General features: G+C 39.7%; 1 protein-coding gene across 1 annotated transcript in view; it reads right to left on the bottom strand.

Annotated features, from left to right (window-relative positions):
* LOC147361910 (ATP-binding cassette sub-family C member 4-like) overlaps positions 1 to 25,072 on the bottom strand; it is a 173,905-nt gene that overhangs the window by 32,051 nt on the left and 116,782 nt on the right. Inside the window, 3 exon segments of the mRNA XM_086330240.1 lie at positions 4,578 to 4,667; positions 11,524 to 11,679; positions 20,380 to 20,403. Coding sequence (XP_086186366.1) covers positions 4,578 to 4,667; positions 11,524 to 11,679; positions 20,380 to 20,403 — 270 coding nt within the window.

Here is a 25,072-nt window from a genome sequence, read left to right as displayed (position 1 = left end):
TAGTTCACCTAATACAAAGCCCGGGGAAATGGACACGTGACCTGTTGCCACTGCAAGGACCGAACTACATGGTTCCTGATGCACGGGTTGCTGATGCCCAGGTTTCTGTATCTTGCTTTCCTGTGTGATGAGACACACTTGTGTCCTAACAGAGACACTATCAATGTCAGACATTTAACTTCATGATTTCTTCCCAGTTTGACAGGAAATTTTTGTTATTGTTTAGTTGCTAAGTCAACTCTAGATTGAAGCCTTCCAGGTTCCTCTGTCCATGGGATTTTCCAGGCAAGAATATTGGGGTGAGTTACCATTTCCTCCTTCAGGGAATCTTCCCAACTCAGGGATCAACCCCAATTCTTCATTGCAGGCAGACTCTTTATCACTGAGCAACTGCGGAAGCCCCCATACTATACTCTTAATTCCAAATCCTAGTATCTAAGGTGTTTTGTTTTTGCTTTATAACAGAAGCAACACATCAATGATTCATTTCCAGAGTTTTATCTACTATGACTTTTTAACCTCTGAGTGATAAAGTGCTTCATCTTCAGGCACTACTCATGTTATATTTTTGGAGCTGCCTTTGCTTTTTAGCACTCCAATAGCACCAATTTCTGATGAACTTTTATCAGTTTACAGTAAGTTGGCAAATTTTGATTACATGAAAAATGTATTTTCAGCATATTTAGAAAAATCAACAAAATGAGACAGGCAGCATCCATAGGACTGTTTTCCTTCTGAATGTCCATCTTTGCCAAAGAATAAGGACAAAACAGAACTAGAGGACTTAAAAAAATTTCTAAGCTATCTTTTCCTTTTAATTGAAGTTCATTAAGAGGAAAACATATTGGTTCCCTGCTATTCATTCTCAAGTTAACTCTGTGAGTTTGGGTTCCAGTTAGGCATCATTTACAAATTAATAACTAGGGTTTCTGGTTTGCTTAAAAACTGACTTCATTGATTTAGTGATACCTCTTGATAAGGATGAAGGAGGAGAGTGAAAAAACTGGCTTAAAGCTCAACATTAAGAAAACTAAGATCATAGCATCCAGTCCCATCATTTCATGGCAAATAGAAGGGGAAAAGATAGAAGCAGTGACAGATTTCTTCTTCTTGGACTCTAAAATCAGTGCAGATGGTGACTGTAGCCTTGAAATTAGAAGATGGTTGCTTCTTGGCAGGAAAGCTATGACCAAACTAGACAGTGTGTTAAAAAGCAAATATATCACTTTGTTGACAAAGGTCTGTATAATCAAACCTATGGTCTTTCCAGTAGTCATGTACAAACGTGAGACCTGGACAGTATAAAACGAGTCGCCAGTCTAGGTTCGATGCACGGTACTGGATGCTTGGGGCTGGTGCACTGGGACAACCCAGAGGGAGGGTAGGGGAGGGAGGAGGGAGGAGGGTTCAGGATGGGGAACGCAGGTATACCTGTGGCGGATTCATTTCAATATTTGGCAAAACTAATACAATATTGTAAAGTTTAAAAATAAAATAAAATTAAAAAAAAAAAAGAGTGCTGAAGAATCAATGCTTTTGAACTGTGGTACTGGAGAACACTACTGAGAGTCACTTGGAAAACAAGGAGATCAAACTAGTCAATCTTAAAGGAAATCAACCCTGAATACTCTCTGGAAAGACTCATGCTGAAGCTGAAGCTCCAATATTTTGGCCACCTGATGCAAACAGTTGACTCATTGGAAAAGACCCTGATGCTGGGAAACATTGAAGGCAGAAGCAGAAGAAGGAGACAGAGGATGAGATGGCTGGATGGCATCATCTATTCAATGGACATGAACTTTGGCAAACTCCAGGAGATGGCGAGGGACAGGGAAGCCTGGCGTGCTGTAGTCCACTGGGGTCACAAAGAGTCAGAGGTGACTTAGCAACTGAACAACAATAACTTAGAGTGATAAATCACCCCCTTTATCCAGATTCTTGAGGAATTGTTTCTTTATCACATTTGTATGTTTTTCAGTGAATGATTTGGTAAGTTTTCTTTTAAAATAGTCATAAGGAATAAACTCCTAGAGAACCATAATAGTGGGATGATTTCTCCAAGTGATATCACCAAAGTTAACAGAGTTAATTCCAGAAGCAATACATGGAAACCACACACTTGACTTTGTGAAATAAACTCACATTTCCTTTTTATAGAAAGTTCCAAATGTAGTTTAAATAGACATAGATCTTAGGATTATCTACTACTTTAGCATTTTTATAATTTAGATTGCCTCTCTGTCCATGGAACAATATGTTCTAAAATTCTAGAGTAATGCTACCTGAGAATCTGAAGAAGGGTCTCAATCTGGAAAACAAATAGAAAAATAATTTACCAGTACTTCCAGTTTTAAGATGTGTCCCGATTTCACCATTAAATTTGTCCTATGAATTCAAGAGTAGTGGATCATCCTATTGTTCTTTGCATTTAGTGGTTAAATGCTCTACACACCTCTTATTTTGTAGAATTTTACTGTAAAAGACTCACAAACTTAAATGAAATCAGAGATACACTGTTTTTCAGGCAGGAGAAGGTGAAGCAATCGACTCAATTTAAGAAAACAAAATTCACATGCTGCTGAAAAGCAGGGTGGGTGTATAAAGACTCAGTCGTGACATCCTTCAGAAACCAGAATTACTGGCTGGAAACGGTCATACCTCCAAATCTGCCTGCTCATAGTCAAGGTTCATCTGTATATTACAGATTTCAGAGCTTCCCTAGAAGGGTGACACTAAATGACAAACACACCAATTCAAACCAAAGTGAACAATCAATCTATCAGATTTGTGTAACAACAACAACAACAAAAAAAGATTAAAAAAAATATGCCACACTTCTCTAAAATGAAAAGATCGATCAAACATTTAGTAGTTATTTAGGTAGAGTTTTTTCCCTGTGTTCTCCTCTAAGAATCTTATAGTATCTGGTCTTACATTTAGGTTTTCAATCCACTTTGAGTTTATTTTTGTATATGGTATCAGGGAGTGATCTAATTTTATTCTTTTAGACATAGCTGTCCAGTTTTCCCAGCACCACTTACTGAAGAAACCACCTTTTATTCATTGTATATTCTTGCCTCCTTTGTCATAGATTAGTTGGCCACGGGTTTGTGAGTTCATCTCTGGGCTCTCTAGCCTAATCCATTGATCTGTATTTCTGTTTTTGTGCTGGTGCCATACCAGCTTAATTACTCTAGCTCTGTATTGAACTGTCAAAAAAGTTCGTTGTTTTTTTTTAATAAAATCTTATATAACAAACTTTTTTGCCAACTCAATAATATATTCTGAAGTCAGGGTACCTAATTTCTCCAGCTTTGTTTTTCTTTCTTAAGACTGCTTTGGCTACTTGGGATCTTTTGTGTTTCCATTAAAACTGTAAAAGTCTTGGCTCTAATTCTATGAAAAATGCCATTGGTAATTTGACAGGGATTGTATTGAATCTGTAGATTCTTTGGGTAGTATAGTCATTTTCACAATATTGCTTCTTCCAATCCAAGAACATGGTATATCCCTCCATCTGGTTTGCATCATCTTTGATTTCTTTTGTCAGTACCTTGTAGTTTTATAAGTACAGGTCTTTTGTCTCCTTAGGTGGTTTATTCCTAGGTATTTTATTCTTTTTGTTGCAATGGTAAATGGGATTTTTTTTCTCAACTTCTCTTTCTGATCTTTCATCGTTAATGTATAGGAATGCTCATTCTTACTTTTTAAAAGCAAAGACTATGTATGGCAAAAACCACTACAATATTGTAAAGTAATTAGCCTTCAATTAAAATAAATTAATTAAAAAAAAAAGAAGTCTAGGGTTTCTGGCATCAGTAGAACTGATTTTTAAAAGGAGTGCAAATACACAAAATAGTCTGTATTAAAATACAAACTGACAGCAACTAATAGTCAAATTTTCTTTTTATGCAAGGGTGAGGAAATTCAAAGAAGTGGAGCAAGGGAAAACATGACACAAATAACAGAAATTTCTCTAGAAATGAACCTACCCATATAAAAGCTGAGCAGATGTTCCAGGGTTCTGTTATCTGCATTCATGCTATAGCATTAAAATGACATGATTGCCAATAAATAATCATCATTAATTCCGACTATATAATTTACTTCTATAAACACTTTCCTATTAAACTTCTACATTTTATTAGTATGATCTTGTTTATATCTTTTAGTTAATAAGGAAAAACTACTATTGTCTCCACTTAGGAGATGTTTCCTAAGACCAGAGGAATAAAATGAATATTGGAGTATAATGGAGTAATTAATTCACCAGGTCACTAGTAGAATTTGATCCCACAGTTTCAACATCCAATTGAGTACTCTGCTAAGGACAAGATAATGTGTCTATTTGTTCAGGGTTCAAGGAAAATAGCTAAAATGAAAACATGTCACATTATATTGTTGATTTTCATCATCATCAATACACACATTTTTAAGCATATCCATGTCATCAGTGTTTTCCTATTACCGAAGTCAGTGACACTGACACGCTCCCCTTAATTATCTGCAAAGCTCTAAATGTAAACACACATATACAGATGCTAACAAGTTAATTACAGTTACTATTAATAAATTACCTCTTCTAAGGCATTCCACAGTTCGTTATCCGCATGCTCATTAAAGGGATCCAGATTTTCCCTCATTGTTCCAGTGAATAAAACAGGTTCCTAAATATGCCGAAACAGTGAGTGTTATTACCTTAACCTCTTTTTATTTTATTCTAATGTGTACAGACTGTCAAAATTGAAATACAAAAACATCTAAATTCATTAATTATTAATAATAAAGTTGCAAATGTATGTTTACAAAACAGTATCTCTAAAATTATTTTCCATTGTACAAAGTGTGCTACAAAGTATCTTCTGAACTACTGAACACTAACAGAAGAAAGTGTTGAAGAAGTTTTTTTCATCTTAAGGAAAAAACTGAAGACAAAGGAAGATTTGATTAAAAAAAAAAATACCACCCTGGTAATAAATATCTGTTTAAATACTCACACAAACTGAGGAAATAATTACATGAGAAACTTAATGTCAAGATCTACATAAATTAACTGTCAATCCTGGTGTGACTGGGAAATACCAACAGCATGATTAGTAGAGGTTTGTGCCTCAAAGCAAACCATTAAATATTTACACATTAGCACTGAAGAGTAAACTAGGCTATTTTCTCCATTGGTCAGATTGTCTTCTAGGATCTGGAATCTCTCCACATGTGTGAAATGAACAGCCCCACATGTGCAAGGGGAACGTCAGCTCCTGGGGTCTGCAGCACCTCTGTCCATGGAGAGATCACCTTTGATTTTGGCATCAGCTGGTCCCACGTTCTCTAACCTGTGTGTCAGGATGGCCTGCCTCAAATTTGTTATTAACTGCAAGGCCAGGAGGACCTGAAACCCACCGTGACCTGTGTCATGATACTTTGATTTAAATAGTTCTTCCTAGTCATCTGCTTCAGGAGGAGCCACAAGTAAATTACTCTGGAAATATATGTCTCCTCTTGGCCTCAAGAGAGAATCCTGTACATAAGCTCATGTAGGCCACTTACAGTTTCTTCTGGAAGGCTCAGTAAGCCAGGCCATAAGAATATGGGCAGAAGAGAAGAGCACAATTGGCTCCTTTCAGTGAAGGGGGCAGAACAAGGGGAGGCACACGTGTGGGTGGGAACAAGAGGAGACCTGACTCTTCCACAGGTGCCCGGAACTGCTCGGAATCGCCATGTTCAAATCCTGCCTGGCCTTGGGGCTGGACTTTCCTCCTCACTTCACAAAAGCCTGAGAGGAAAGACGAAGAAGACAGACATTTCTTTTCCCTAATCATGAGGAAGAACGATACTCAGGAAGCCTTCCAAACCTTCCTTCAATATGGTCTCAGTTTTAAGTCTAATGAGAGAGAAATGAATACAGAAAACTCAGGGTGTGCCACCAAAAAAAGACACACCCCTGAACAAAATCCAGAATTAAAAAGACATTATAAAGGGATATTTAGTCGCACAGAGTTGATTAAGTGGCCACTATGCTTCCAAAGCCCTGAAAATCACTAGTCATACAATATTTCAGAATGAGTACTGAACTGAACTAAAAAATCTCGAGACCAAATTTAAGGTTTCCCTTAAAACTCGAATTTAGGATCAAAGACTAAACAACCATCTAAACAATGGTAAGTGGTCCTTGTCAGGGGAATAACCATCATTCTACTTCTGATTTTTATAAAAACTTGTTACTGTTTGTAATTATCAGCCTTAAGATTCCCACATGCTGGTGATTTCTCATCCTTCAGGTGTCTCCATGAGGTTTACACAAGTGATGTAGCCAGGTGAGGGGAGGCTGGTCCTCAATATTCTTCTCCTTCCTTTCTCCATCTTCCCTCCATTTTCCAGGTCCTTTCAAGTAAGCAGGCTACTCCCTGCATATAATCTCAACTGGTGGTCTTTCTGGGGGACATATTTAAGTACTTCAGATCCTGAGCACAAAGAACACACATACTTCAGCTACCTGTTGTGTTTAAGGAAATTATTTAAGAAGAACTTTCATTTTAGATTATTCCTAAAATTTTGAACAGAAGTTGAGGAGTACCTTCTTAAGAACACAGTATTCATCTTTGAATGTTCCTCCCATGACTGATGGTCTATGTCCCCACTCCCCTGTCTCTGCTCCTACCCAGGTCCTTGTTACCATCACATCTCCCCCAGTTCTGACCTGTTCATGGGGAGTCAGCAGTGACAGGGATGAGCCTAGGAGAAAGAGAGACCACCATGGAAGCTCCCTGCTGCTTCCAGGATCACAAGGACCAAGGATCCAGTGTGGGCCTGGCTCAGCTAAGAGGGGCAACTCAAAAAACAGCACTGGGCTCTCCCTCTGCAGAGTCTGCTCTCAGCTTCCTAAGTTCCCTATATTGGGGTGTTGAGACACAAGCATCACTGCTTCCTATTCATTTGAGAGAAAGACGAATGTAAGTTTTTGCACTTAGACAAGTAAATTCAAGCAACCAAACTAACATACTTTCTCCACCTCTGCAGCTAGCAAGATGCTGTAAAGACAAAGGTCTCTTGTTTGGGGAGGGATAACATTTTGAGTATCTTCTGACACATATCAGCCCATTACATACAAGTGCATAAACCCATTTCTAAACTGATATTGTCCAAATGAAGGACAGAGCAATAGGAATATTATCTTCTGGCTTTGCTCTATACTTACTTATTCTTTCTGTGGTTTAGGGAGTCCTTTCAAGTGGGACGGTAGGAAAAATCGGGAAAATATCTGATGAGTACAACACAGTTGAAGAATTGATGCTTTTAAACTGTGGTGTTGCAGAAGATTCTTGAGAGTTCTTTGGACTGCAAGGAGATCAAACCAGTCAATCCTAAAGGAAATCAACCCTGAATATTCACTGGAAGGACTGATACTGAAGCTGAAGCTTCAATACTTTGGCCATCTGATGTGAAGAGCTGACTACTGGAAAAGACCCTGATGCTGGGAAAGACTGAAGGCAGGAAGAGAAAGGGATGATTGGATAGCATCACTGACTCAATGGACATGAGTTTCAGCAAGCTCCGGGAGTTGGTGATGGACAGAGAATCCTGGCGTGCTGCAGTCCATGGGGTCACAAAGAGTCAGACGACTGAGAAGTGGACAAGGTGGATACTGGAGAGTGTAGGTCTCTGTCGTATGACTAGTACTTTGGATTTTACTCTGCTGCTATGGGAGTCTTTGGAGATAAAACTGAAACTCTTCACTATACAACTGAAACACTGTGAATCAACTATACTTCAATTTTTAAAAAGTAGACACACATAAAATTTGAATCCTGGCTCTGCCCCTTACTTGCAAAGTAGGATAAGCTCCCAATGACTCAGATTTTAAATCTATCAGATAAGGATAACAACAAATTGTGAGAATTAAGCAGGAAATGGTGGGATAAGAAACTAAAATGTGTTAATGATTCCATAAACATTAGGAATTATTATTAATACTCATGTAACTTGTCAGGGACTGTAACAAGCACTAGAGGAACAGAAATGAGAGATATAGGCCCTGTTCTCAAAGAGAGAAAGAAAATATTCAAGAGTGTGGGGAGGGCTGAGAAAAAGACTGGAAGTCTTGGTGAGGGATTAGAAAGTAAGAGTGTGTATAAGGTGATGGTCAGGGAAGAAGCTGGTGGGAGGAAAGCCAGAAATCAAAATACAAAAAAATTTTAGTCTGATTTCTTGCTCTTGGAAAATGTTAGATACATTTCTATGTGGTGCTTTTCCCCAAAATTCCTATTGTGTTTTTTGTTTGTTTGTTTTTATTTTCTGTTTCTTTGCTTTACTATTCATATTTATGTAATGATTTAGTTTTTTATTATTAAACAACAAATATAAAGAAAATCACCAAAGACCATGAACACATCAACAGAAATTAAAGAGAAAAGTCATTTTAGAAGGTGTTACTCTACTTTCTACTTAAGTAGAAATAATACCCAAAAGGCCAATACCCTGATTCTTAAGACTAATAACAGTTCCTGATGACTGAGCATTCCTAAGAACGAGACAAGGGCACAAACATTATCTCACTAAGTTACATCTTCACCACAAATCTGTGGGGCAATGATTTCCAGACCGGGTTTAAGGACGAGGATGTTGAAGCTTGGCAGCCAAGTGACATTATCAAGACCCCACAGTCGATGAGGCAGAGCAGGAATAAACTGTGGGTCACACTGACACTGGGTCTACACTCTTAACCATTCTAGCCCCGTCTGCCTCCTGTATGGCTTCCTGGGAATCTTTATACATTGCAAGTTCTCTCCAGATTTTCTCTCTTTAATCAAGCAACACTGCACCTTGGAGACAAAGGCATATAAAGTGGAATCTACATGGATACAAAGCTTAGCACTATTTTGCAAACATGCTCTCTGGACTGTGTACCTAGAACATGCTCAAAGGAAGGATGGAAACCAACAGAATAGAACCAAAACATGCCAATGTCAAGGCATGTTTAGTCTTTGCTCAGATGTGCTTCCAAATATTATTGGCAGAGCCAAGAATTATCTAATGTTATTTATTTACAGAATTATGTACACAAGCATACAACATTTTTCTTTTAAGAAGCATTAAAAATAATTCAGGGATGTTTCTAAAGCTTTGCATTCAAGGATGTGAAAGCACTTTACAGACATGCCCTTTATTTCTACTAACTAGTCTCACATGGCCATTTCAGAGATGAGTACCATCAAAACATAAAACTTGGGAATCTAAGCTCATTTATTTTCTACTGTAATCATAAGTCATAAATCTAATAGCCAGATGAAATCTTTAAATATGGGGACTTAATGTGCTAAGAAGTTCTTCCCATTTTTTCCTGAAAGGGATAGCTTTGAAAAAAATTTTTTTCAATTGTGATAAAATATACATAAAATTTGTGGTATGGGGAGGGAGGAGGGTTCAAGATGGGGAACACATGCATACCTGTGGTGGATTCATGTTTATATATGGCAAAACCAATACAATATTGTAAAGTTAAAAAATAAAATAATCCACACAAAAAAAATTTGCTAGATTAACCACTTTAAGTGCACAGTTCAGTGGTGTTAAATACATTCACATTGTTGTACAGCCATCACCACCATCCAGCCTCAGATCTCCTTTCATCTTGAAGAACTGAAACTCTGTACCCATTAAACAACAACTCCCCTCTCCTAGCCACTCCTGGCACCCGCCATTCTATGTCCTGTATCCATGAATTTGCTATTCGAGGTAACTCCTATTAGTAGAATCATACAGTATTTGTCCTTTGTAAATGACTTATTTCACTTAGCTTAATTTTTTCAAGGTCATCTGTCTGTAGCATGTGTCAGAATTTTATTCTTTATTAAGGCTGAGTAATATTCTACTATATGTATATGTGTCACATTTGGTTTGTTGATTCATCTGTCAATGGACCCTTGGGTGCCTCCACTTTTTTGCTGTTGAGAATAATGCTGCTATAACATGCAGGTTCCAGTGTCTCTTCAAGACCTTTCTTCCAATTCTTTTGGGTTTATACTCTTAAGTAGAATTGCTAGGTCATATGATAATTCCATCATTAACTCTTCAGAGCAACCAGCAAGTTGATTTCCATAGTAGCTGCACTATTTCACATTCCTATCAGCAATGAACAAGGATTCTAATTTCTCTACATTCTTTTTTTTCTCTCTCTTTTCTTTGACAGCAGACATCTCAAAGGGTTTGATGTGGCATTTCACTAGAGTCTTAAAAGAATATCTTGATTTTAAAATTACTTAAGATTAATTCCAGGTATTTTTGAGGTCATGGCAGGTAGCAACAGCCATACCCAAGTCCACATTCGCCTTCCTTTGGGTGCCATGTTGTACATGCTTCCTGAGAAATAGGCATTTCAGGACATATTGCACCCACATTCCAGGAAGCACATTTGCCTGGCTCATTGTGTCTCACCTTCTCTCTGTTTCTCATCTCAAGGGGGTATTTTTCTGAGCTTGCCTTAATGGGCAGATGATTACTAAGTATATGAATAAAAACTCATTTTTTTTTTTTAATCAGCAACTCTGTCAAAGCAGAGGGCAGGATGATAGATAAGGACACATGGCCTATGTTGCCCTTGGCTATATACCTGGAGGATAGAAATTTCTCAGTAAATGTCACAGAATTATGTTGAGTGAATGAACCACAAGGAATGATGGGAGTGTCTACCACGCATATAATCCAGTCTCCAAAACGCTCCTTGAAAGTTATACTACTTTACAAAGAAGAAGAAAAGAGAACAGAATGAGAGCCCAGGAAGAGATTTCCAACTCAGCACTCCACCATCACAGCAGGCACATATGGGTCTACGTGAAACATTTCACACTCATTGACCTATTTTGTCCTCACAACTGATTGAGGGGTGATACCATTATCTGCCTTGTAAGACAGAGAAAACCAAGGTACACAGAGACAGAATTCTGAGTCCACCGCTCTTCCTCACTATTCTGTACTGCCTCCCTGGTGAAAATTATTCATTAATGACTAAATTGTCAAAGTCTCCCCAAAGCATCTATATATCCTATGATTCTCAAAGCCCCACAATTTCACAGAAAGTTCTCCAAGGAGATAATCACTTTAAAAGATGTCCTCATTTCCCACAGCAAAATTACATCTGTAAGACACTTATTAATAAAATTCATGTTTCCCTATAGGAACCTCTCCAGTGCTAACAAATCATTTATCCTTCTGTTCTCAGAATTATGTGATTATCAGTGGAAACACTGTGGAAACTGATGAAGTCTGAGTCCAGAAATCTGTCTCAGTAAGTTATTAAATCACATGCACACAAAACTAACAAATGAACAACTACAACAACAACAACAAAAAAAAACCTGGTATCTGATGAAAGTGTCTGTTGAAAACACCTGCTGCTAAAATATATGCTCTATTGGGAAAAAAAGGATCAACTCATTCACTTACCTTGAAAAGACCAATCAAATTAAAAGCACTTAAACTTTAGACACCTTATGAAAAGAACATGTAAGAGTGTTCTGCTATGCATACCTGAAGTGCAACTGACATTTTCTTCCTTAAATCGTGCAGTCCAATACTGGTTGTCAAGATGTCATCAATGTAAATGCCACCTTCAGGTTCTGACAATCTAAAAAGGGCAGCAATGAGGGAACTTTTTCCAGCTCCTGTTCTTCCCACAATGCCAATCTGTAAAGAGACCCAGGGGGATGAGAATTAACAGGATGCACAAAATCCAGGAGAACCCTGATTGTTGAAGATGAATTTTAAAAGTTCTATTATATGTAAAGAATATAAGTTTCTCAAGCAAGGCCCTACTGATATTTTGAACCAATAATTAATTATTGAGGGTTGGGACCTGTCCTGTATATTGTAGGATGATTAACAGTAGCCATGAATCCCCTAGATACCAGATGCAACCCCCAAAATTGTGGCAACCAAAAATGACAGAAATTCACAAATGTCCCTGATTGAGACCACCATCACCCCAAGAATACACAATATAAGCTATAGTGACTTTCATGCCTTCTATTCAGATTTCCCTGATTAAATGCTTAATATGCAGAAAATTGTTTTCTATAATTATTACATAGTATCCATTACGTGGTATGTTAAAGGGGGAGATATATATGTGTATGTGGTGTATATATATATGTGAGTGTATGTTTGTAACTAACATTCGTAAATAAAGGAACAAGATAACAAAAAATAAATAAATAAATAACCTGACTGCAGTGAAAAGCCAGCAGTCTCCTAAGTGGTCCATAAGAAGTCAGCTTTTAAATTAGTTTTGTTCCTACTCCCTGGGTAATTTGACCTTGAGAATTACATAGGTAATTTTTCAGAGATATCAAAAAGTCAAGTTAAAAGTATTATACACAAAGAAGTACTCACTTTCTCAGGGATATGTTATTTATTTAAGAGGAATTATTCTTTGGTAGAAAAATGAAATCATTTCCTGATATTAAATATCTTAATTATATTTTATCTTGAAAGGAAACATCTTCAAATATAACATACAGGTCTCAGTCTTGAAAGACAGAGGCCAGTAGAGAAAATGTACATAATGAGACCAACAGCAACACAAACAATATTTGCTATTTACACAGGACCTTTCATCGGAGTAGTTCAAAAGGCATTTTATCAATACATTAATACTTAAAATTGAACCTTGGAAAAACACATGTCAAGTGTCAGTCTATTTACTAAAACCAAAGCAGAGAGAAATTAAATGCACTAACAGTAAGATAAAAGAATCAATACAATGTAGGTAAAATGCTGGTGGTTGGTGGTTTAGTCACTAAGTAGTGTCCAATTCTTGTGACCATGGACTGTAGCCTGCCAGGCTCCTCTGTCCATGGGATTCTCCAGGCACGAATACTGGAGTAGGTTACCATTTCCTTTTCCTAGGTAAAATGTCAGTGGGGAATAAACCACATTCAAATATATATGCAGAAACTGGCCATTTTACTGATGAATTTTTAAGTGAAAGAAAGCATTAGACAATCAGTCGTGTCCAACTCTGTGACCCCAAGGACTGTAGACTGCCAGGCTCCTCTGTCCATGGAATTCTCCAGGCAAGAATGCTAGTGGGTTGCCATTTCCTACTCCAGGGGATCTTCCTGACCCAGGGATAGAACACGGGTCTCCTGCCTTGCAGGCAGATTCTTTACTGTCTGAGCCACCAGGGAACCCCAATTGCAAATTTTCTGAAGGAAGCTCTCCAAGAGATGATTTCACCTGTATTGAAAATCTGGAATTGATGAAAGTGTAACGTATGCTTGGATCATTTGTAATTCAGTAAAGTTTTAAAACTCATGGCTTTAAAAAAAGAACAACTAAATCTTTCTGAGTAATGTAATCAGAATGTTTAGAACTTTTCAGGTTTTCTGATTTGAAAACCTCTGAAGTTTCACATCTTAGTCTGTCAAATCAATCATGGCATTTCAAAAAAGAATTTATCTTTATAGAGATTAAAATAAGACAAGTGGATTCAGCTAGTTTTATTATCTTATAAAGATAATACAAAGACTATAAGACATTTTGTTATTGTTCAGTAGTGTCCAACTCTTTGCGACCCCATGGACTGCAGCATGCCAGGTTTCCCTGTCCTTCACTATCTCCTGGAGTTTGCTCAAACTCATGTCCATTGAATCAGTGATGTTACCCAGCCATCTCATCCCCTGTCATCTCCTTCTCCTCCTGCCTTCTGTCTTTCCCAGCATCAGGGTCTTTTCCAATGAGTTGGCTCTTAGTATCAGGTGGCCAAAGTATTGGAGCTTCAGCATCAGTTCTTCCAATGAATATTCAGGACTGATTTCCTTTAGGACTGACTGGTTTGATCTCCTTGCTGTTCAAGGAACTCTCAAGAGTCTTCTCCAGCACCCCAGTTCAAAAGTATCCATTCTTCAGTGCCCAGCCTTCTTTATGACACAATACTTAACATCCGTACATGAGTACTGGAAAAACCATAGCTTTGACTATATGCACCTTTGTCGGCAAAGTAATGTCTCTGCTTTTTAACATGCTGTCTAGGTTTGTCATAGCTTTTCTTCCAAGGAAGAAGCATCTTCTAATTTCATGGCTGCAGTCATCATCCCCACTTTCAGAGCCTAAGAAAATAAAGTCTATCACCATTTCCATTGTTTGCCCATCTATTTGACATGAAATGATTGAACCAGGAGTCATGATCTTAGTTTTCTGTATGTTGAGTTTTAAGCCAGCTTTTTCACTCTCCCCTTTCACCTTCATCAAGAGGCTCTTTAGTTCCTCTTTACTTTCTGCCATTTGGGTGGTATCATCTGCTTATCTGAGGTTACTGGTATTTCTCCTGGCAGTCTTGATTCCAGCTTGTGCTTCATCCAGCCCAGCATTTCGCATGCTGTACTCTGCATGTAAGTTGAATAAGCAGGGTGATGATATACAGCCTTGAGATATTCCTTTCCCAATTTTGAACCAGTCTATTGCTCCATGTCTGATTCTAACTGTTGCTTTTTGATCTGCATGCAGGCTTCTCGGGACATTTTGTACCTTATGTTAAACCTAATTCATATAATACAGATGGGCCATTCTCTGCATACAGGCAGGTTGTAGTGTGTATATATGTGGCTCATGTATTCTGTGTACAGGCAGGCCTCAAAGATATTTTGGATTTGGCTCCAGACCACCATAACATACGAATATCAAAATAAAGCAAGTTATATCAATGTTTTGCTTCTCTGTGCAAATAAAAGTTACATTTATACTATATTGTAGTCTAATGATGTACAATATAGCATTATATATTAAAAAAGTACATACCTTAATTTCCAGTACTTTATTGTTAAAAGAATGCTAACCATCTAAGCATTTATAGGGTAGTAACATTAAAAACCACTGATCACATATCACGATAATAAATATAATAATGAAATGGTTTGAAATATTGCAAGAATTATCAAAATGTGACAGAGACATGGAGTGACCAAATGCTATAGGAAAAATGGTGCCAATGTACTTGCCTGACAGTGTTGCCATAAATGTCCTTTTTTTTTTTTTTAAGTATTATCTGAAGCACAGTAAAACAAGTGGGCCTATATTTCAGAGTGTTCTTATACATAAATCAACGCACATCAGGACACAGGTGAGAACTGATCTGTGAGAATGTATGTTCCCATGTTATCAGCTCCACTGAAACTGATCCATCTGTGCAAATGGGAACATCTGTAAACTTTGGGAAATGGACTGAGATATGTAGGGGCACCAAGGACTGCTCATGACCACAGGACTCTGAGTTCCAAACTCCAGCGAAGAAAACTAAAAACCAGGGGACTTCCCTGGCAGTTCAGCGGTTAAGATTCTGTGCTTCCACTGCTAGAGGCGTGGATTCGATCCCTGGTCAGGGAACTAAGATCCCACATGCTGCATGGCCCCAGGCCCCCCAAAAAGAAAAAGGCAACCCAAAGAAAACCTGACTCTGATTATTCCTAGAGTTCAGTCATCAAAGCTATAGTCTGAATGTCTTTTCTGGGTAACCAAAGGGTTTTACCAATTGCCCATAGAGAGTGTCACCAGTGTCAGTAAGCTTACATTCTTCAATCTAAAGACACTTGGGGGCTTCCCTGGTGGCTCAGTGGTAAAGAAACTGCCTGCAAATGCAGGAGATGTGGGTTCAATTCCTAGTCCAGGAGAATCCCACATGCTGTGAAGCACCTAAGTCCGTGTGCCACAACTATTAAGCCTGCGCTCTAGAACCAGGGAACCACGTCTATGAGCCTGCATGCTTCAACTGTTGAAGCCCTCGCACCTTATAGCCCATGCTCTTAACAAGAGAAGACACCACAGTGAGAAGCCCCTACATGGCAACTAGAGAAAAGCCGAAGAAACAACAGAGACCCAGTCCAGCCAAAAATAAAGAAACAGATACAATTATAAAGACACTTGGAGAAAATTTTCTGTTACTTGCTTTGCAGTGGCCCCTTTCTGTTTTTCCAACCAGGTTGCTCTCTGATGATAACACTTGTTAGACACTTGCTCCTGGATCTCTCTTCACACATCAAACTCAGCATAATCAACCCAATCAACCCAATGTTCCACACAAAACAACCCCTTCATCCATCTTCCCCACTTTACTCTCATTACATCTTTCCCAGGCTCGCAGTGTTTAAAAACAAAATAAACTCTTTCCTTAATCATAATTGGTGCAAAAGAATTTGAAAAGTAAATAAATACTAGCTATAACCTAGCACTCTGAAAAAAAAATTCTTAAAATGTTTTTACTTTCTAGGCTTCTGTGTGTGTTCTTGTTGTTTTTGTTGTATTTTTTTTTTCTATGTGTTCTTAAAGATACAAGTGCACATATATAAATAAAAGACAATTAATGTGAACATACTGTTATATGTGTTATCATTTTGTATTTCTAAAATATTTATTTAATGGTTGCATAATGTTATAGTACACATGATCATTTATTTAACAAATCCTCTGTTGATGGATATTTAGGCAGTGTCAAATAGTTAGCTATTATAAATAACTGTGTTAAATATCCCTGAAGCTAAATCTTTGAAAACAACCTTAATCATTTCCTTCACAAAAAATCTCAGATGTGGAATTGCTGAGAGTCATGTATGAACCCCTTGGAAAGCAAGGAGATCAAACCAGTCAACCCTAAAAGAAATCAGTCCTGAATATTCACTGGAAGAACTGATGCTGAAGCTCCAATACTTTGGCCACCTGACACAAAGAGCCAACTCATTGGAAAAGACCCTGATGCTGGGAAAGATTGAAAGCAGGAGGAGAAGGGGATGACAGAGGATGAGATGATTGGATGGCATCATTGATACAATGAGCATGAACTTGGGAAAACTGCAGGAGACACTGAGGGACAGCGAAGCCTGGTGTGCGTCAGACCATGGGGTTGGGAAGTGTCGGATGTGATTAGGTGAGTGAACAACAAAGTATGAACATTTTCAGTGGAAGCTGTTAAGCTGCTAGCCTACCCTCGGGAAGTATGATACCATTTTCTACTACCACCCATTTCCCTGCATGTTCACAAATCCAGGTGTTATAGCTCTGTTTTAATCAACATCAACTTGATTCCAAGAAGTGGAATCACTTTCCTAACATGTCTTGCTGGAGGCATAATAGCTCCTGGCTCCCCGTCCCCTGTACCTGCCCCCTCTGGTCCATGTGCTCTCACTTCTCAGATTAAACTCCTAATAGCCAGCTCAGCACCCAACACTCCACCCACCCCAGGACTTCTCTTCTACAAAACTGTCCTCTCTAACCTCTCTATCCTTCATGTACACGAGTCAGCTTCCTTGACATCACTAGCTAGTTATGAGGGTTGAATGTAAAAATGTGAGTTACACACTTGGTAGTTCATTTTCCTGGATGCTTTGCAGGTGTCTAGTTCTTCATTCACTGAATCAGGGCATCATGCTTTTGCTTATGCTGGTCTCACCTCTCGGAATGCCTTTCACATGCATTTCCACCTGCTGAAACCCTAACCACACATCATTAAGTCTGTCTCACATGTCTAATTCCTTGGAAATGCTCTTCCTGTCCCCTAATATGGACTTGTTACAACTCTAACAGAAGTTATGTCATTTTTATAAGCATCTATAAAATCTGTGATCTCCTTCTAGCTTATAAAGCTAATATAGCCATTTTCTTGTTTCTTCAACCAGACTGCATATGTTGACATCAGGATCTGTATTGGACTTGACTTTTTATTATTTGTATTACCTGTGGTGTCCTGAGAAAAAGAAACTCCTATGGGAGCTGAGAGTTTTAACTCAGTCCAGAGAAATTTATGGAAAATCTATTACCATATTGAGCTTTCCTGGTGGCTCAGATGGTAAAGCGTCTGGCTGCAATGCAGGAGACCCAAGTTTGATCCCTGGGTTGGGAAGATCTCCTGAAGAAGGAAATGGCAACCTACTCTAGTACTCTTGCCTGGAGAATCCCACAGATGGAGGAGCCTGGTAGGCTACAGTCCATGGGGTCACAAAGAGTCAGACACGACTGAGCAACTTCACTTCTTCACTTCATTACCATATTATTTAAGTACAAGACAAATCAGACAGAGACAGACATAGCAGATGGATCCTACAGCCATAAATGCAACTTCAAATGGCCAACACCTTATTCTCCTGGGACAGGAAACACCTTCCACAGCATAAGCGGTTATGGTCATTTTCTACCCTATGAAAATGATGACCATTTTTGTCCAAGAATTTACTCTGGGTGTTTTACATGCCTTATCTTGATTAGGTTGTACATAAACCTTACATGTTATAATCTATCCTTTCAATTTTGCATAAGAAAAGATTGAGGTTTATATGAATTAGTCTGTCTGAATATCAGAGCCTATAAGTAGCAGGATGGGACTGAAATCCACATCTGTTGCCTATTTTCCACCTGCTGATAGGCCTCCTTATCCCCTGGATGGCCTGACACCTTATCACGTCTCTGAGTAGCTAGACCAGAGAAAGTGGGGAGAGGTGTAGCTGTAGTTAAAGAAACAGGCCTACCATAGAGATCTTATGGTCAGGCATACATGTGGTGAGTGAGAGCAAAGAGGGTACCTGAGGGCAGGTGGACCAGCTGTCAGCAGGAAGACCCGGCACCCACAGCTGGATTGATAGAGAAACCTGCAGCTAAGTGGGACATATGGTGCCTGGGGAACAGGCCAAACAGACCTCATGCCCTGCTTGGGGCAGCAGGACTCATTTTTGATCCCATCAGGTGGTGAAACAGCCACACATACACTGCTGCACTGGTCTGTCTCTGACTCCAGGTCCAGGCAGGGCTGTGGGAAATCCCTCCAGTCCCTGCAGGAGGCTGGTGTGGAGAAGGACAGACAGCAGGATGAAAACTACCCATAATGAAGACAGACTCCACTAGAAAGAAGAATAGAAATGCAGTGGAATCACACAGAATTAGATTATAATGCAAAGGTGCAATTTATAGAGCATCAGCTCAGTTCAGTTGCTCAGTCATGCCCAGCTGTTTGCAACCCCAGGGACTGAAGCATGCCACGCTTCCCTGTCCATCACCAGCTCCCAGAGCTTACTCAAATTCATGTCCATCCAGTCAGTAATGCCATTTAACCATCTCATAAAAGCATTAAAGTAAGTAACTCTAGTGGCACAGAACGTTCTAGAGACTCTTGCTCAGTTAGCAGCAGAGATTTGGGAATTCTTGAGTTCAATTTCAAACTGTCAAAGGACATTTATTGGGAATCACAGGTTATCACTCATCAAAAACTGCCCATGGGAGAGAAAGGTGGAAGTCATGTTCAGATACGAATCTGAGTCAGGAGGTCTGGGTGAGCCTGAGACTCTGCATTTCTTTCTTTTTTTTTTTAATTTTATTTTATTTTTAAACTTTACATAATTGTATTAGTTTTGACTCTGCATTTCTAAGAAGCTCCAGGAGAGGTAGGTGCTGCTGGCTCTTGCATCACAGTCTGAGTCACAGGGAATTAGGAAGCCAGCAGGGGAAGGGGATAATCTGGGAGTGAAGGGAGCAGTTTTTAAGAAAATATTACATAAAAAAAAAAGAAAAATGCAGGAAACTAATATTTTTGTACGTTATAGCATGGTCTACTAAGCATCTGTATAAATGTAGCATCCAAGTAATAGCTGTGAGAAAAAAGAAAGCAAAATCAATCTACCTCGAGAGCTGGAAAATATTTTATTGCCCAGGACTCTCTAAAATGATCAAATCAATCACAAAATCATCTAAATGAAAAATGAAGCCCATGTTCAAACTCTAACCAGGAAGTCCAGGGTGCTATTTAACTCATGTTGATTTTTTTCTGTTTGGCTCTGCAGGGTCCTGATTGCTTTGCACGAGCTGTCTCTAGTTGTGATGAGTGGGAGCTACTCCTTGTTGTAGTACACGGGCCTCTCACTGAGGTGGCTTTTATTGTAGCTGAGCAAAGACTTCAGTAGTTGTGGCACAAGGGCTCAATTGTTGTGGTGCAGAGCTCAGTTGCTCTGTGGCATGCGGAATTTTCCCAGACCAGGGATTGAACCAGTGTCCCCTGCATTGGCAGGCAAATTCTTATCCACTGCACCACCAGGGAAGTCCTAGTTCCTTATTTTCACTTGCAATTTCTTCTGTGAATCAAAATCCTGACTGCTACTGCTATGTCGCTTCAGTCGTGTCCGATTCTGTGCGACCCCATAGACGGCAGCCCACCAGGCTCCCCCGTCCCTGGGATTCTCCAGGCAAGAATACTGCAGTGGGTTGCCATTTCCTTCTCCAATGCATGAAAGTGAAAAGTGAAAGTGAAGTCGCTCAGTCGTGTCCGACTCTTAGTGACCCCATGGACTGCAGCCTTCCAGGCTTCTCCATCCATGGGATTTTCCAGGCAAGAGTACTGGAGTGGGGTGCCATTGCCTTCTCCGAAATCCTGACTAGTACCTACTATACTTTCCTATTGGCTCTAACTTCCAGGAATCGGAACAGAAGAGGAAATGAGGAAAAGAGAATAAAGCCCCACTTCTGCTGGGCTGGCTCACTCCCATGTCCCCTGCCCGCACCACCCGCCCCCACCCCCGCCAACAGCCTCTCTCAATCAAATCCAAAACCAAAAGTGTGTCCTGGAGTGACGGAGGCTGGGACAGGTGAGCAGGAGAGGGAACCTGACATATACACAAGTGGACTGAAATCACTTCATGAACACGCTGTCTGGGTGTCATCTCCAAACACAGAAATGAAGCTAACAGTGCTACTGAGAGTGGACCAAGGCACAGATCAAAAGACAAGTTACTGCAGTTATTAATTCAGTCTCCAAATTCACTTTTCCCTCAAACATTTTAGAATCTCAATAATCCTATGGTTTGCAGGTTTTAAGAAGGAAGAATAAGAATTTGTTATGTTCCTAAGTTGTCCTACCAAGTTTCTTAGATAAATCATATTTTATGGCTTTGGGGGAAATTTAAGACAAGTGCAGGTGAACAGAATTAAATTTACAACAGAAAATCTGACAGACACATTGTCTGAGAGTGAGTAAACATCACATACAGTGCTCTCAGGGACAAGACTGTATCAAGAGCTGTGGTTAATGTTTTCCTGACACAGCAGTTCACACTTTTCCTGACCTACACTGAAACTGGAAAGTTAGGAGGGAGCTTTTGCCCTGTGACTAACTGAAACTGCCCCCTGGGTAGCATTTGGGCATTAAGTTGAATATTCTTTCATGTTGGTTCCTGCTTGCTCACACCTGAGCAGCCCCTCAGCACCCTCTCTGTGCCCTACAGAATGCCACATTCTGGGAACAAAGATGAAAACAAGATGCTTCCTGATTTAAAAAGCCCTAAGGTACTATAACATACAGATCCCAAATTACAAAGCATGCCAGAGGTGTTATCTTTTATTTTAATTATGATGAAATTCACATAAAATTTGACCATTTTTAAGTGTATAGATTGTCGTTCAGTACATTCACATTTCTGTGCCACCAAGCTGGAGAATTTTTTTTTTTCTTTATCACAAAACTGAAATTCTTACCCATTAAACAAACAACTCCCCATCTCCCCTCCCCCAAGTCTCTGGTGACCACTTTCCTACTTCCTGTCTTCTTGGATTTGACTACTCTAGGAATCTCACATAAATGGAATAGGAGTATTCATTCCTTTTGTGTCTGGCTTATTTCATTTAGCAAGATGTCATCAAGGTTTATCCACAGGTCAGAATTTTTTTCCTTTTTAAGGCTGAATAACACTTCATTGTCGGAGAAGGCAATGGCACCCCACTCCAGCACTCTTGCCTGGAAAATCCCATGGACGGAGAAGCCTGGTAGGCTGCAGTCCATGGGGTCGCGAAGAGTCGGACACGACTGAGCAACTTCCATTTCACTTTTCACTTTCCTGCATTGGAGAAGGAAATGGCAACCCACTGCAGTATTCTTGCCTGGAGAATCCCAGGGACGGGGGAGCCTGGTGGGCTACCGTCTATGGGGTTGCACAGAGTCAGACAAGACTGAAGCGACTTAGCGGCAGCAGCAGCAATACTTCATTTTAAGGATTTAGTTCCTTCCAACTTTTGGCTGCCATGAACATCAGTTAAGTTCAGTTCAGTCATTCAGGCATGTCCGACTCTTTGTGACCCCATGAATCAAAGCACGCCAGGCCTCCCTGTCCATCACCAACTCCCGGAGTTCACCCAGACTCATGTCCATCATGATCTCATCCTCTGTCGTCCCCTTCTCCTCCTGCCCCCAATCCCTCCCAGCATCAGAGTCTTTTCCAATGAGTCAACTCTTCGCATGAGGTGGCCAAAGTACTGGAGTTTCAGCTTTAGCATCATTCTTTCCAAAGAAATCCCGGGGGTGATCTCCTTCAGAGTGGACTGGTTGGATCTCCTTGCAGTCCAAGGGACTCTCAAGAGTCTTCTCCAACACCACAGTTCAAAACCATCAATTCTTCAGCACTCAGCCTTCTTCACAGTCCAACTCTCACATCCATACATGACCACTGGAAAAACCATAGCCTTGACTAGACGGACCTTTGTTGGCAAAGTAATATCTCTGCTTTTGAATATGCTATCTACGTTGGACATAACTTTTCTTCCAAGGAGTAAGCGTCTTTTAATTTCATGGCTATAGTCACCATCTGCAGCGATTTTGGAGCCCAAAAAAATAGTCTGACACTGTTTCGACTGTTTCCCAATCTACTTCCCATGAACTGATGGGACCAGATGCCATGATCTTCATTTTCTGAATGTTGAGCTTTAAGCCAACTTTTTCACCCTCCTCTTTCACTTTCATCAAGAGGCTCTTTAGCTCTTCTTCACTTTCTGCCATAAGGGTGGTGTCATCTGCATATCTCAGGTTATTGATATTTCTCCCAGCAATCTTGATTCCAGCATGTGTTTATTCCAGTCCTGTGTTTCTCATAATGTACTCTGCATATAAGTTAAATAAGCAGGGTGACAATATACAGCCTTGACGTACTCCTTTTCCTATTTGGAACCAGTCTGTGGTTCCATGTCCAGTTCTAACTGTTGCTTCCTGACCTGCATACAGATTTCTCAAGAGGCAGATCAGGAGGTCTGATATATCCATCTCTTTCAGAATTTTCCACAGTTTATTGTGATCCACACAGTCAAAGGCTTTGGCATAGTCAATAAAGCAGAAATAGGTGTTTTTCTGGAACTCTCTTGCTTTTTTCCATGATCCAGTGGATGTTGGCAATTTGTTCTCTGGTTCCTCTGCCTTTTCTAAAACCAGCTTGAACATCAGGAAGTTCATGGTTCACATATTGCTGAAACCTGGCTTGGAGAATTTTGAGCATTATTTTACTAGCATGTGAGATGAGTTCAATTGTGCGGTAGTTTGAGCATTCTTTGGCATTGCCTTTCTTTGGGATTGGAATGAAAACTGACCTTTTCCAGTCCTGTGGCCACTGCTGAGTTTTCCAAATTTGCAGGCATATTGAGTGCAGCACTTTCATACCATCATCTTTCAGGATTTGAAATAGCTCAACTGGAATTCCATCAGCTCCATTAGCTTTGTTCATAGTGATGCTTTCTAAGGCCCACTTGACTTCACGTTCCAGGATGTCTGGCTCTAGGTCAGTCATCACACCATTGTGATTATCTGGTTTGTGAAGGTCTTTTTTGTGCAGTTATTCTGTATATTCTTGCCACCTCTTCTTAATATCTTCTGTTTCTGTTAGGTCCATACCATTTCTGTCCTTTATTGAGCCCAACTTTGCATGAAATGTTCCCTTGGTATCTCTAATTTTCTTTAAGAGATCTCTAGTCTTTCCCATTCTGTTGTTTTACTCTATTTCTTTGCATTGATCTCTGAGGAAAGCTTTCTTATCCCTTCTTGCTATTCTTTGGAACTCTGCATTCAGATGCTTACATGTTTCCTTTTTTCCTTTGCTTTCTGCTTCTCTCCTTTTCACAGCTATTTGAAAGGCCTCCCCAGACAGCCATTTTGCTTTTGCATTTCTTTTCCACGGGGATGGTTTTGATCCCTGTTTCCTGTACAATGTCACGAACCTCATCCTATAGTTCATCAGGCACTCTATCTATCAGATCTAGGCCCTTAAATCTATTTCTCACTTCCACTGTATAATCATAAGGGATTTGATTTAGGTCATACCTGAATGGTAAGTCTGAATTTGACAATAAGGAGTTCATGATCTGAGCCACAGTCAGCTCCTGGTCTTGTTTTTGTTGACTGTATAGAGCTTCTCCGTCTTTGGCTGCAAAAAATATAATCAATCTGATTTCGGTGTTGACCATCTGGTAATGTCCATGTGTAGAGTCTTTCCTTGTGTTGTTGGAAGAGGGTGTTTGCTATGACCAGTGAATTTTCTTGGCAAAACTCTATTTGTCTTTGCCCTGCTTCATTCCATATTCCAAGGCCAAATTTGCCTGTTACTCCAGGTGTTTCTTGACTTCCTACTTTTGCATTCCACACAGGTGTACCATAAATGCTACCTTAAAAGACTATATAAGACACTAAGGATATATTAGTGTGTATACATATGTTATATATATATATATATATATATATATATATGTATATATAACATATATATTAGTATATTAAGTATATGTTAGTACATTAAGTATATAGTCTATTATGTATGTATATTAAAAATATAATATATATTAGCATATTATATATATATAAGGGTATATTAAACCAAGGGTTTCGAAGATGCACTAAACTTGACTCAGAAAATGAGATTTTCACCATCCAGATGACAGAGGGCCTGGGTCTCTGAGGCTGAGGGGCAGCGTGTGCACTGGGAACAGGGAGGATTGGTGCTTTGGGAGAAACTACACACAATCCCAGTGCAGGGGAGGGTGTGTATGTCAGAGACATACTTGCAGCAGAGGGAGGTGGGGAAGAGCTCCTAACGCCTTGCCAGATCTTGTTTAGTCTCTTCTTCAAGACTCTGTCCTGGTCCCAGCTGATGGCCTCAAGCTGAGTGTGGAAGGAACATCACCAGCAGACATGAATTGTGGCAGGTCCAGGTCACAGGCTTCTCTGCCATCTCTCACGTGGATCTTCTCTGCCCTCTTCCATTTGTTTTTGACTTTGAGCCAGTCTCTAGACCCTGCCTCCATC

This window comes from Bos grunniens, chromosome 12 (assembly GCF_055505025.1).
Source record: "Bos grunniens cultivar Pamir isolate PY7600 chromosome 12, Bosgru_T2T1.0, whole genome shotgun sequence".
Classification (NCBI taxonomy): domain Eukaryota; kingdom Metazoa; phylum Chordata; class Mammalia; order Artiodactyla; family Bovidae; genus Bos; species Bos grunniens.
The sequence above is the reverse complement of the archived record's forward strand: the minus strand, read 5'-3'. Positions and strand labels throughout refer to the sequence as shown.